Source organism: Doryrhamphus excisus, linkage group LG9 (assembly GCF_037039965.1).
Source record: "Doryrhamphus excisus strain RoL-2023G ecotype Guam linkage group LG9, RoL_Dexc_Guam_v1.1, whole genome shotgun sequence".
NCBI classification, from domain to species: Eukaryota; Metazoa; Chordata; class Actinopteri; order Syngnathiformes; family Syngnathidae; genus Doryrhamphus; species Doryrhamphus excisus.
In genome coordinates this window covers 4,882,601-4,894,563 of record NC_136365.1, presented here as the reverse complement: position 1 = coordinate 4,894,563, position 11,963 = coordinate 4,882,601, and the positions used below count along the sequence as shown (strand labels likewise).

At 41.4% G+C, this 11,963-nt stretch overlaps 2 protein-coding genes across 4 annotated transcripts; one reads left to right on the top strand and one right to left on the bottom strand.

The window, feature by feature from the left end:
* The first annotated feature begins 156 nt into the window (after nucleotides 1–156).
* Nucleotides 157–5,553, top strand: lias (lipoic acid synthetase). The gene is made up of 11 exons (XM_058088646.2): nucleotides 157–321; nucleotides 496–680; nucleotides 1,646–1,739; nucleotides 1,809–1,889; nucleotides 1,978–2,134; nucleotides 2,226–2,283; nucleotides 2,920–3,048; nucleotides 3,971–4,116; nucleotides 4,190–4,260; nucleotides 4,355–4,466; nucleotides 4,570–5,553. Exons 1-11 carry the CDS (start codon nucleotides 238–240, stop codon nucleotides 4,629–4,631), a joined length of 1,179 nt encoding a protein of 392 aa, XP_057944629.2. The 5' UTR covers nucleotides 157–237; the 3' UTR covers nucleotides 4,632–5,553.
* ugdh (UDP-glucose 6-dehydrogenase) lies at nucleotides 4,652–11,633 on the bottom strand. Of its 3 annotated transcripts, XM_078793261.1 has the most exons (13): nucleotides 11,489–11,633; nucleotides 9,548–9,709; nucleotides 9,126–9,227; nucleotides 8,833–9,033; nucleotides 8,576–8,773; nucleotides 8,328–8,475; nucleotides 7,297–7,391; nucleotides 7,073–7,203; nucleotides 6,721–6,860; nucleotides 6,164–6,255; nucleotides 5,976–6,086; nucleotides 5,591–5,683; nucleotides 4,981–5,555 (listed from the first exon to the last, which is right to left on the bottom strand). In XM_078793261.1, the coding sequence occupies exons 2-13, from the start codon at nucleotides 9,707–9,709 to the stop codon at nucleotides 5,541–5,543; spliced, it is 1,488 nt and encodes a 495-aa protein (XP_078649387.1). In that variant the 5' UTR covers nucleotides 11,489–11,633; the 3' UTR covers nucleotides 4,981–5,540. The 3 variants fall into 3 exon arrangements, with proteins under 3 accessions (XP_078649385.1, XP_078649386.1, XP_078649387.1); XM_078793259.1 differs by lacking the exon at nucleotides 5,591–5,683 and having other exon boundaries at nucleotides 4,652–5,125; XM_078793260.1 differs by lacking the exons at nucleotides 5,591–5,683; nucleotides 11,489–11,633 and adding an exon at nucleotides 11,336–11,482 and having other exon boundaries at nucleotides 4,652–5,125.
* Between the last annotated feature and the right edge of the window lie 330 nt (nucleotides 11,634–11,963).

Below are 11,963 nucleotides of genomic sequence, written 5' to 3'. Positions count from 1 at the left end.
ACACCAACACGTTTAAGAGTTTGATTTATTTCTTCATTCAGTCATTCATCCATCAATTCATACACATTTCTTACGAGTAAGTTGAAATAAAAACTATATAACCTCAAGTGTGTCAATTCTACCAATTCTAACGCGGTCACATGAATGCAGCACCAGACCGGAATAGCCACTGGTCGAGCTGTGTTGATACGAGCACTAGCTAACACTAGCACTAGCAGGCACTGGTTACCAAATGTCATGGCGTTGCTCAAGCAAAGCAGCAGTTTAGTTGGCCGTTTTTCCACGAACCACCCATGGCTGGCAACTACAAGTCTGGCGCATGTCAGTATTTCATTTCCACGAAGCCTGTTCACTATTGAAGATTTATGTTGTGTCCAGTGTGGCCTTTCGTAACTGTCCACATTAAGAAGGCCCATGGTTTACAAAGTTATTGTCTTTTCGGACATCGTGTGCGAGGACGTGGGTTTAATTATTATTTGCTATTGTCTCCTGCAGGTTTACACTAGAAACATGTCATCTGCGACCAAGTCGTCCCCAGTCCGGGTTGACAGAAGTAAAGAGTTACTGGGTCATGATGACGAAGACGGTCCTTCGCTGCAGGACTTTATTTCAGGGGAACTCTCCGAGAAAAGCAAATGGGCAGAGTACCGAGGTAACCTGAAGAGGCAGAAGGGCGAGAGGTGTGTACAATGTTTCAAACTTCAACTTATTAAAACTTGTTTATAACAGGACTCAAAGCTACAGTACATTTCCAGATTAGGTGTAGGATACCTTATTTATAAATTGAATATTTTTGCAATTAAAGAGTAGAAAATCTGTTTATGGGTTTAAACAGTATTGGAGCCCTCCAGACATGACATAACACCCCTATAGTCACCTTTACACTTGTAATACTCAATATGGTAAACAAAGTAACAGTATATAATACGTTTAAGATTTAAATAAGACTTGTGTTCCTGTGAATGTGTTCCCAATCGGACCAAGAAAAAAGTTTGTGGGTTTAAATCAGTATTGGAGCCCTCCAGACACAACATAACACCCCTATAGTCACCTTTACACTTGTAATACTCAATATGGTAAACAAAGTAACAGTATATAATATGTTTAAGATTCAAACAAGATTTGTGTTAATGTGTATTGCTTTGAATATGTTCCCAATAGGACCAAGAAAAAAAGTTTATGGGTTTAAACAGTATTGGAGCCCTTCAGACATGATATAACACCCCTATAGTCACCTTTACACTTGTAATACTCAATATGGTAAACAAAGTAACAGTATATAATACGTTTAAGATTTAAATAAGACGCGTGTTCCTGTGAATGTGTTCCCAATCGGACCAAGAAAAAAGTTTATGGGTTTAAATCAGTATTGGAGCCCTCCAGACACAACATAACACCCCTATAGTCACCTTTACACTTGTAATACTCAATATGGTAAACAAAGTAACAGTATATAATACGTTTAAGATTTAAATAAGATTTGTGTTAATGTGTATTGCTATGAATGTTCCCAATAGGACCAAGAAAAAAGTTTATGGGTTTACATCAGTATTGGAGCCCTACAGACATGATATAACACCCCTATAGTCACCTTAAAGAAACCTTATTGAGTATTAGTGTGTCTATTAAAGTCTCTCCATTTCAGACTACGACTGCCTCCATGGCTGAAGACGGAGATCCCGATTGGGAAGAACTACAACAGGCTGAAGAACACACTGAGAGACCTCAATCTTCACACTGTAAGCTACACAAACTGTGACAAAGAAATAACAATTACAGAAGTGTGAATATGTGTGTTCTGTATGTAGGTATGTGAGGAAGCCAGGTGTCCTAACATTGGTGAATGCTGGGGTGGAGGGGAGTACTCTACAGCCACAGCCACCATAATGGTGAGTCTGCACATGTGCCATTAGTGCGTACCACACCTCTTGCAGCTGGAGTAGGCTCAAGCTCAATGTGAATGTTTTCCTCTCCTAGCTGATGGGAGACACATGTACCCGCGGATGCCGGTTTTGTTCAGTTAAAACCGCTCGCTTGCCGCCGCCACTTGACCCCGAAGAGCCGTACAATACAGCCAAGGCTATTGCTGCGTGGGGGCTGGACTATGTGGTGCTCACTTCTGTGGACAGAGACGGTAACATGCGGTCTGAAATTCCTCGCTCGGTGCTTGAAATCAGGACCCCCCCACCACCCCATTCTAATATTGTGTGCTACATTTTGGCTAGATATTGCAGATGGAGGTGCGACGCATTTCGCAATGACTGTTTCCTACCTGAAGGAAAGGTAGTATAAACATCACATCTCAATTGACCCAACTAAAGTAGCACATGGCTAAGGCTGTGCTATGCTCGTTCTAAGCTAGCAAAAGCAATTCTTTTCAGTGAACACAAGAATACACACTTAGGGCTGTTATCTATTTTAAAGCTTGCACAACAGGTAACACTGCATACCGCCGTTATCCTGGCTCAACTCCGTGATAAACGTTTTATTCATGAAGTGCAGAATGGAATGAAGTTCTAAGAGATTTGTATATGTGGATAAATTATAATTATTTGACCACACTCCAGATTCTTTGAGTTCTTTCAGAAAATATGCTAAAAAGTAAAAAAAAAAAACAAAAACCTTCAACACTAACCATTGCTATAAAGTTGTATTCATTGGCTATTAAAAGGTTTATACAAAATGAGTGCAGTACTTGGCTGCAACCAGCAGAGGCGCTGTTGATTCAGCTATATGAGAAATTGAATTCCACCCAAAGTAACCTCCAAAATGGCATAAATCCTAACAGCATCATTCTGCTCCATACAACATGAGCCTGAGAAAAAGTCATTTAAAACAGTGAGTGATTGTGTCATCCTCATGGTTGTTTATGAAGGAAATGTGACTGGTGTAGACATACGTATTGTTACCTTCACACAGGAATCCTCTCATCCTGGTTGAATGTCTAACACCAGATTTTCGGGGCGACCTCACAGCAGTGGAGAAGATCGCCCTGTCAGGTCTAGACGTGTACGCCCACAATGTAGAGACAGTCCGTGAGCTGCAAAGGTACCGTATTATCATTCTCAATCTTGTACTTGATGTGTTTTTTCTAGGATATGGACAAAAGTATTGGGACTCCTGGCATTAAAGGGATAGTTCAGATTTTTTTAAAAATGAAGTTGTATGACACCCACATAGCATTGATTTTTTTCTGGTAGGCATTTTTGTGATGCAAATGTATTATGCTTTTGAACGCATATTGTTTACTTAACTGCACCAGCAACTAGCTAGAACAGGGGTCGGCAACCTTTACTATGAAAAGAGCCATTTTACCCAATGCCCACTGAAGAAAAATAGCCTGGAGCCGCAAAACATGTAGTATGTTTAAAACAACATTGGAGGGAATTTGGGGGTATCAAAGTAGTTCAGATAAGAAAAGATGAGTTGGAGTACTCTTGCTAGTTTTGGAGATAAACTTACATAAATGTATGTGTAAACTACTGTAAACGTAAAAACAAGTTCCCATGCCGCTGTTTTTAAATTATCTTGAATTTATTTTTTAGATTTGTAGGTAAGTATTACTTGTTTTTCTTCATGTACTGAACTGGATAGCAGTCAGAACTCACTCAGGATGCATTCATGGTCTCAGACAAAGTTGGATTTTTTAAAACTCATTACAAAAGACGTGCATTTTCCCCACTCGGGTGTTAAAAATATTCAAGCATCGCAAAGGGAGCCACAATAAAGAGGCTGAAGAGCCACATGCGGCTCTGGAGCCGCAGGTTGCTGACCCCTGAGCTAGAACTACTTTTCTCGGCACCGAAATCTGCTCAGGACACGAAGTGGGGAGTGAGTCATTTCACTGCTATGGAGTGTCATTCAACTTCATGTCAAACAATCCAAACTATCCCTTTAAAAGCTACAGGAATTTGTCTTCATTCTTCCGGAAGAACATTGGAGCAGTCACTGATCTTAGTGTGGTTTCCAGGCATGTACGAGACCCTCGAGCCAACTTTGACCAGTCGTTGAGCGTCCTGAAGCATGCCAAAAAGGTCAATCCTTCCGTGCTCACCAAGACATCCATCATGCTGGGTCTGGGAGAGACTGACCAACAAATACACAATACACTGACCAGTATGTGTGTTCACAATGTACAGTGTCCCCTTTTGGTATGACTTCATATTGATGTACTCTGGTGATGTTGTAGCACTCCGTGAGGCTGGAGTGGACTGCCTCACCCTGGGACAGTACATGCAACCCACTAAACGCCACCTGAAGGTAACCTCAGATCAGATTTAGTACATAAGTACATAACGTTGCAGACTATGACAATAGTGTGTGTGTGTGTGTGTGTGTGTGTGTGTGAACTTAGGTGGAGGAGTACGTCACTCCAGAGAAGTTTGCACACTGGGAGAAAGTTGGCATGGAAATGGGCTTTCTCTACACTGCCAGCGGGCCGTTGGTTCGATCCTCCTACAAAGCAGGTTCGAACTAGTCACTGTTGTCAAACAAGGGAGTACATAAGCTTGTGAAGGACAGAATTCACAAAAGTTGTCAAGTCACATTTGCAATCTTTCCGCTCCACAGGGGAGTTCTTCCTAAAGAATCTGCTGAAGAAGAAAAAAGCAGATTTCGTCACGACAGAATGAGAAGCGACAAAAGCTAAACAGCCACTGCTTCTTTCTATACCGGCATTTTAATACAAATCCACTTTACACCAGCACTATTATGTATTGTTTCAAAACGCAGCAAAGCACAGAAAATAAATAGCAGATTAACTTGACTTGTAAAGGTCAAATTTAAAAAATGGTGGAGGTGAAAAACCTTTTCATTTTAAGATGTCTACCAGCACATCTTGCTAGTTAAATGAAGCCGTTTTATTTTAATCAAAGTAAATGTGACATTATTTATGATACCTAAATAAACCAATGCCTGTATTCAACTGCTAAGTGTTGACAGTACTTTAAAATGTAAATGTGTACTTCATTTATACTGTACCATTATATGGGAACAATTTGCAATTAAGGCCTTGATCACTTGACTGGTGACCAGTCCATAGCGGCCTGAAGGTCACTTGATGATGGGCGGTGACAACATTGTCTTGGGTGTGGACGGCCCCTAAGCAATGAGGTATGTTTCCATCCTGTGGAACATTGGATAGTTCATAATCATAATGAGGACTCGTGTTCTTTATTTTATTGCAATGGCCCTTTCATAGATCATACAGAGAGGACATAGATATACACTGATAAAAAAAATAGTATAAAATTTTACAGTTCAGCATCAACGCTTGCCTATGTAGTAAATACTGTAGCAAAGCAGTCTATGCAAAGGAGACATAATCACAACTTTGCATGTCTAACTGCTTGATGAGTTCAGCATTTAATGTACTCATTTGATGTAAATAATCTGTGTGTATGTGTGTGGAATGGTTCAACACAGATTCAACATATTCAAACCACCAGGTCTGGCCTTCTTTGGATTATACGGCAGTGTAAAGTTTGTACGACCCAATTTAAGAATCTGGAGCAATGTGTTCTATGTGTCATATCAAGAGTTTAGATTTTGGGTTTCTATGTGTCATATCAAGAGTTTAGATTTTGGGTTTTTTGGTGGGAGGCTCGCTGGCACAGATGCGACATCCACCAGCAGAGGAGTAAGGGATTAGTGTTGCTGCCACTTTCTTCCCGATGGTTTCAATCTGCAGTGAGTGGGGGGGGGGAAACACATTTAAACTTCAGATGTACAGTAGAAATTGAAAATGCAAAAAGTCTAATCAATTGGAAGTACACTATCATACGCGACATCAGTTTAGTAAGCAAGCTTCATTGTTTTTAACGCCACCACTGATGAGAGACGAAAAGTGTGATAATGTATTACATAACGTAGCATGTCGTAATGATCCAAGGAGCTAAGCTGTCAGGGGCTCTAATGTCCCTGATAATTTTTACTCCTGAATTGTTGTCAAATGACAATAAAGTTCATCTGCTCACCTGGAAGCCGATGTCCTGGAGGTGAGCATGGAGGTGGTCCAGCACTCTGCGGCCATCAAATATAAAAGCTGGCTTCAGCATCTTTTTGTAAATCCTCTCATAGTCCAGCTCCTGTGGTGACATTAACAAGTTTATAGGACTATATTTTTGCATTATAGTACTATGTAATGAAAATGAACAACAGCGACCTTAAACATGTCCCACTCCGTACAGATGACTAAGGCGTGTGCGCTCTGGCAAGCCTCGTAAGGGTCAGAGGTCACTGTCACCAACTCTGAAACTAGAAAGCAATTTCCACATACAAAATGATGCAACCGCTGATCCGTGTTATACCTGAGTCAAAACGTCGCTTTAGCAATTTATACTATTTGGAGTGACAACAAGCAATTGCGATACCAGGTCCAAGGTCTAAGTGGTCACAAAAGTGAATCAGAGTTCCACTTCCTCATAAGGCCTTAGTGGAGGTGGTCCCAATGATTAGGAAACTTCCCATTAACTGTTTGATGGTGTATTAATCTGATCTGGTTTGCACTGGTTTGTCTCAGCCAGGAGATAGGAAGGTGATTCATAATAAAACCACATGTCTGTGTGTGTGTGTGATAATTCAAAAGAACAGGATGTATTAGTTGGTGAAATGTCATGTGATCACGTGCGATCTTTCTGTCATGAACAGGCGCAAATATGAGCATATTGCATTACTGATCCAAAACAGGGCGGAAAATATTCCATTCCTAACAATACCTACCTCTTTCTGGGTTGTCCTCCGAGATACTGGGCTGAGAGAGATCCTGAATGATTTGCTCTTTAAGAACTTTTGGGTCATAGATGAATAGTTTGGCCCCTTCATCCAACAGATACTTGGAGATGTAAATACTGGATGACTCCCTGTGGTTACAAACAGCAGGTGATCAGGAAATATGTGTAAGTAATAAATAATAAGTAATGTGACATTATGTATCTGGTATGAACAAAGTTAATGTGATAAGGGTTGTTTTTTCTCTCCACACAAAAGGCACAATACAGGTTTATGATTAACATGTGGATAAGTGGTGGTTACTTAAGTAATGAGGCCACAAGGACTTGAATAGAGAACCCACCTTGTGTCACCAGTGTCTTTTTTGAAAGCGAAGCCCAGTAGAGCAATTTTTTTCCCTGCCACCGTGTCAAAGAGGCAGTCAATGATCCTGCTGGCAAAGCGCCGCCTTTGGTACTCATTAATTTGGATCACCTGATTGACATTCAAAAGTAATAAAGCACAAGAACAACATTTAAAGACAACTCCGGAATGAGTGGAAAATATTGTCTGTTGCATCATCCTTGCCTGTTGCCAGTAGGCGGCCACCTCAGGCAGGCTGAGCGCCTCGCACAGATACACCAAATTGAGCACATCCTTCTGGAAACAACTTCCACCAAATCCTGGGGAGACAAGAGATGTACTGTATATCCCACTAAATGTACCATTTGGAATTTTCTGGAAGAATGCGCCTATCTATGGGGTTTTATCTGTGCCTTCATTTTGAGGTAGCAAAGGCATATTTTAGCAATATTAATGTGCAATAACTACTGTTGTGTACGCTGGTACATCACTGTGCGGCAGTCATTTCCTATATCCCTCTTGTTCAACTTCTGCATTTGTCACTGAATGCTTTTTGCTTGTGGGGCGAGGTGAGCCAATGTGCGTGAGCTGGTACCTCCTGCTGGGTTTTTGGGGGGAGTGGGCTCCTGTTCTGCCACTGAAGTTGGACACACTTGCACCAGAAAGAAATGTATACTAAAATACATACCAAACATGAGATGTGGATACCAACAATTTGTTAATGTTCTGTCAACAGAAGCACATTCAGTTTGTTTTTTGAAATAAGCTAACTTTTAACTTAGGAATGTGTCACTTCAACAGAAACCCTGAACTTCAAAAATTGTGTGGTGGGTTTATTATGATAGCCCGCTATCACAGCAATCAGATATGAAACGAAACCAGGGTGGTAATTAAACAAGAAAAATACGGCTTCCCAGCCTTCCTTTCTCCTCCTCCCTGACACAAGCAAATGTCTGAATTTTATAATTTCCATGTTTGTGCACTCCCACATGTGCCCAAATCCCTCGATACCTGTGCAGACTAAAACAAACAGTGCTCCTTGCTAAACTTATAACCTGTCTCCTGCACGTGGGAACGCGATTCAGTCCGTGAACTCAAAAATGTCTGAAGAATGTTGGGGAGCAGTGCTCTATACAACAGAAGCGCTCTGGTGATTTTACGGATCTACAGCAAAACTGTACGTCTTACACGTTTTTAACTGTGCGCATCTTCATGGGCCTGATTTGGTGTCAGCTGTTGACGGCGACATGTCTTACCCACACTGGCTTTCAGGAACTTGGAACCTATTCTCTGGTCCATGCCGATGGCCTTGGCGACCTCCTCCACGTCCGCTCCGGTGACCTCGCACAGGGCACTGATGCTGTTGATGCTGCTGATTCGCTGTGCCAGGAATGCATTGGCTGCCTATGATTCCAATGTTAAAAAAAACAAACAAATCAGAACAGCAATGCAGAGTTCAGAGAATAATAATTAGCATTATTATGATGCTGATGCAAACACATACCAGTTTGGACAGCTCTGATGACCAAGTGTTGGTGGTAATGATTCTGGTCTTGGGGACCCAATGTTCATACACGGCACAGAGCGCTCTGATTGCCCTTTGACCTTCAGCTGTCTCATCCCCACCAATCAGGACACGGTCGGGCTCCTTCAGGTCCTTCACAGCGGTTCCCTCTGCCAGGAACTCTGGGTTGGACAGCACCTGAAGTAAGAGGTAGATCAGTACCATGTGGAGAAGATCAATAGTTCAATAGTACGCACATGTAGGTTGAGGTTAGGCTTGGTGTTGGCATCAAATATCCGTCGGATACTCTCAGCAGCTCGTACAGGGACAGTGCTCTTCTCGGTGACAATCTTGTAGCCGTCAGACACATCAACAATCCTGCGAGCGCACGCCTCAATAAACTTGAGGTCGGCAGCACGGCCCTTCCCCATGCCGTAGGTTTTTGTGGGGGTGTTTACCTGCATCGGCAGATCAAGCATTCTTTTCAGTTTGCTGCTATTTCCAAAACAAGCTAAAATCTCATGTGTGGGGGTGTGACTGAAAAACCCACAGAGATAAAAACGAGGTCAGCATCCCTAATGGCTGAGTCAATGTCTGTAGAGAAGAATAAGTTCCTCCCTCTGCATGATTCAACCACATCTTTCAGGCCAGGCTGTGAAAAGACAAAATGTTGGTCAATGGAACTTTACAGCCAGCCTCCATGTTCGTCATTATGACGCAATACCATGTAGAGTGACACAGACAATTGCAACAACATCTGGAACTCATTTTCCGTTTGTGATGGACTAATTTGGTCTCATACATTCACTCAGCTGACCCACCTTCTGAAAATGTGAACATTTGCGACCACACCCAGTGAAACCTTTGACTGAGGCATTTTATTTGACATGCCCAATCATTCTCTCTTGATGTGCAAGCCGCTTATCTCGATTTACTTAGCATAAACAACGTTATGAATCAAAGACACAATACCTCATATATGGGAAGTGTATCCGAGTTCCAGGCTTTAATTCGGGACTCATTGACATCCACAACGGTCACAGTGATCTCAGGACACATTTGGGCAATCACGCTGCACGTTGGGCCTCCAACATAGCCAGCACCAATGCAACAGATCCTCTTTATCTGAAACATCTGTGTATGGGGGGGAGAAGGAGGGGATTCAGAACAATCCAACTTAGTTCCACTCGATGGACAAAAAGTATTAGGACACACCTTTTAAAATCAACAGCCGCTTTTCACACTAACCCTTAATAGGTTACTTTATCTGGCTTCACTGCTATGTGGCGTCATTAGGCCCCCCTAAAATGTTCTTAAGCCACCCTAAATAATTTGATAGTTTTTATTGATGTTTTTTTTTACAAAAAAATTGACAAATTTATACAATAGAGCAAGAATAGGAGTTAAAATAAATATTCATATTACCTGTCATTAATCTATAATCATAAATCTGTCCATTTCCCTTTATTTAATGGTGTAAGGTAGAGAGCCCCTTCACTGCGCCATTATCCAGTCCATTCCACTAAGCCACGTAGAGTACGCCCACATCACTAAGAATCCAGTCCATGTTTTCCCTTACCTTTGCAGCACACAAAGCCAACTATTGACTAAAGCAGCAGTAGGAGAAGAATGGATATACAAAGGTTTTTCAAAAAAGTAAGTATTCATAACTGCTGGTAGCAATTAGTTAGCTCCAGTCCAGTTAACAGCAGATTGAACCATGAACCAAGCATTTCCCATTTTACAAAAAAAGAAAAAATATAAATAAATTAAATAAAAACAAAAGACATATAGGCGATCTCAGCTCACGTTTTTTTATCTCTGTTGTTTTACGGCCAACAGGTAGATTCCAGCCGTAAAGGAACACTGCATATGCTAATTAGCTAGCCAGTAGCTCTCTTCAGCCTTTGGGGGCACAGCATCAGTCTGATCAGTCCTGAGTTTATTGTTTATTTTGTTGTTGTAGTAGAGTATGTCTGTTAAATCAGTTGTGTTGTTCTTAATGTGATTGTTTTTTATTCAAATTTAATGGCGTCCTAAAACAATTATCTCAACTAAATCTGTCCAAAAGTAGGAAAGTTACATCCCGGTTCTTGTTTGTTATTTGTTTTTTGGATTTCCTAATGTCTGCTTCATTCATTCATATCCTGTGCATCTCCAGGGGGCTAAGCCGCCCCCCCATCCTCAGAACCGAGTGACGCCCCTGGCTCTGAATAAGGAGGACAAAGTCAAAACCTGTCTACCCCACCCCCACCGTCAAGAAAATCAGACACTCAAAACTGTACAAAAATCAAACAATGGTTTCATTCTACGTCACCTCTGCGTTCACTTCTATTCCATTAACTACTGTGAGCCAACTTTTACACCCTGAGGCGTTCAGGCGCCTGTTTTAATAATTGTTGGGCGCTAATTGGTTTAGATTTGTATTCGCGAATCTCCCGATTGCAATTGATGTGATTGGTATGGGAACCTAGGCTCTACCTGTGTGAACTCCCTGCCTTAAAAAGTAATGACTGCCAGTCGAACCGTGATAGCCTGGTCCAAGCACCAGATAAAGAGCCCTTCATTCCAACTCCGTCACGTCCCGCACCCCACTTTAAACCGGCAAAGCTACAAAACTACAAACTCATACGAATGAACACTACCGATTTATTATCGTATATTTACTTACAAGCATTGCAGTGACACATGAATTACTTTTGAGACGGATAGCTAGCTAGCTTGCCTGAAATCAGGTTATTTTACCTTACCCTATCTTACCTTCGCCAACTCGACACTCCGGCAATTTCCTTGTCTTCTTTTCTATGTCGTTTCTTTTAAACAAGTGACTGAGTGACGGTTGTTCAATACTGCACAATACTCAATTCATTTAAAAAAATCTTAAAAGCAGGGTCACACCCCGAACAATCTTACCTTTCTTGGGTTCCAACACAACTTGATCAATTCAATCTTCCCTATCGTAGAAGGCGGCCCTGTCAGTGGAGTAGTCGGCGCCAAGGGCACTAGAATAGAACTGGACAGACCATTCACTACATTACCACTTCCGTAGTATGGCCTGCTCGGGTTTAGCCGCCATTACGGTAAGCATAATCCAGAAATATGTTCTCGGGACACTGCTCAGCCATTAATTGCTAAAATAGAAGATCCAAAAGACCAGATTTGTAATTTTAAAGTTCCCCAAATACAAAGACAGGTAGTGTATGTGTCATATAAATTATGTACATTTATAACGCTGGTTGTTGTAAATAAACAAGACAATCAACAAAGTGTGTGGGACTTCCACACAATATAGCTTTAAGGTCATTTGTTTTTCTGGGTGATAAGTTGAATTCATGACAAGCCAATGTTGATGATTTAGATTAGAGTCTATCAAATGTACAAACAATGC

Bases quoted from the DNA above. Each gene is read 5' to 3' on its own strand.
- lias (XM_058088646.2), top strand. From the start codon at position 238: ATGGCGTTGCTCAAGCAAAGCAGCAGTTTAGTTGGCCGTTTTTCCACG. The intron at 1,740-1,808 runs GTAAGCTACACA...TTCTGTATGTAG, and splicing joins GAGACCTCAATCTTCACACT to GTATGTGAGGAAGCCAGGTG. The intron at 3,049-3,970 runs GTACCGTATTAT...TGTGGTTTCCAG, and splicing joins ACAGTCCGTGAGCTGCAAAG to GCATGTACGAGACCCTCGAG.
- ugdh (XM_078793259.1), bottom strand. From the start codon at position 9,709: ATGTTTCAGATAAAGAGGATCTGTTGCATTGGTGCTGGCTATGTTGGA. The intron at 9,228-9,547 runs GTATTGTGTCTT...GTCTTTTCACAG, and splicing joins ATACACTTCCCATATATGAG to CCTGGCCTGAAAGATGTGGT. The intron at 6,861-7,072 runs GTGGGTTCTCTA...TTGTAACCACAG, and splicing joins AAAGACACTGGTGACACAAG to GGAGTCATCCAGTATTTACA.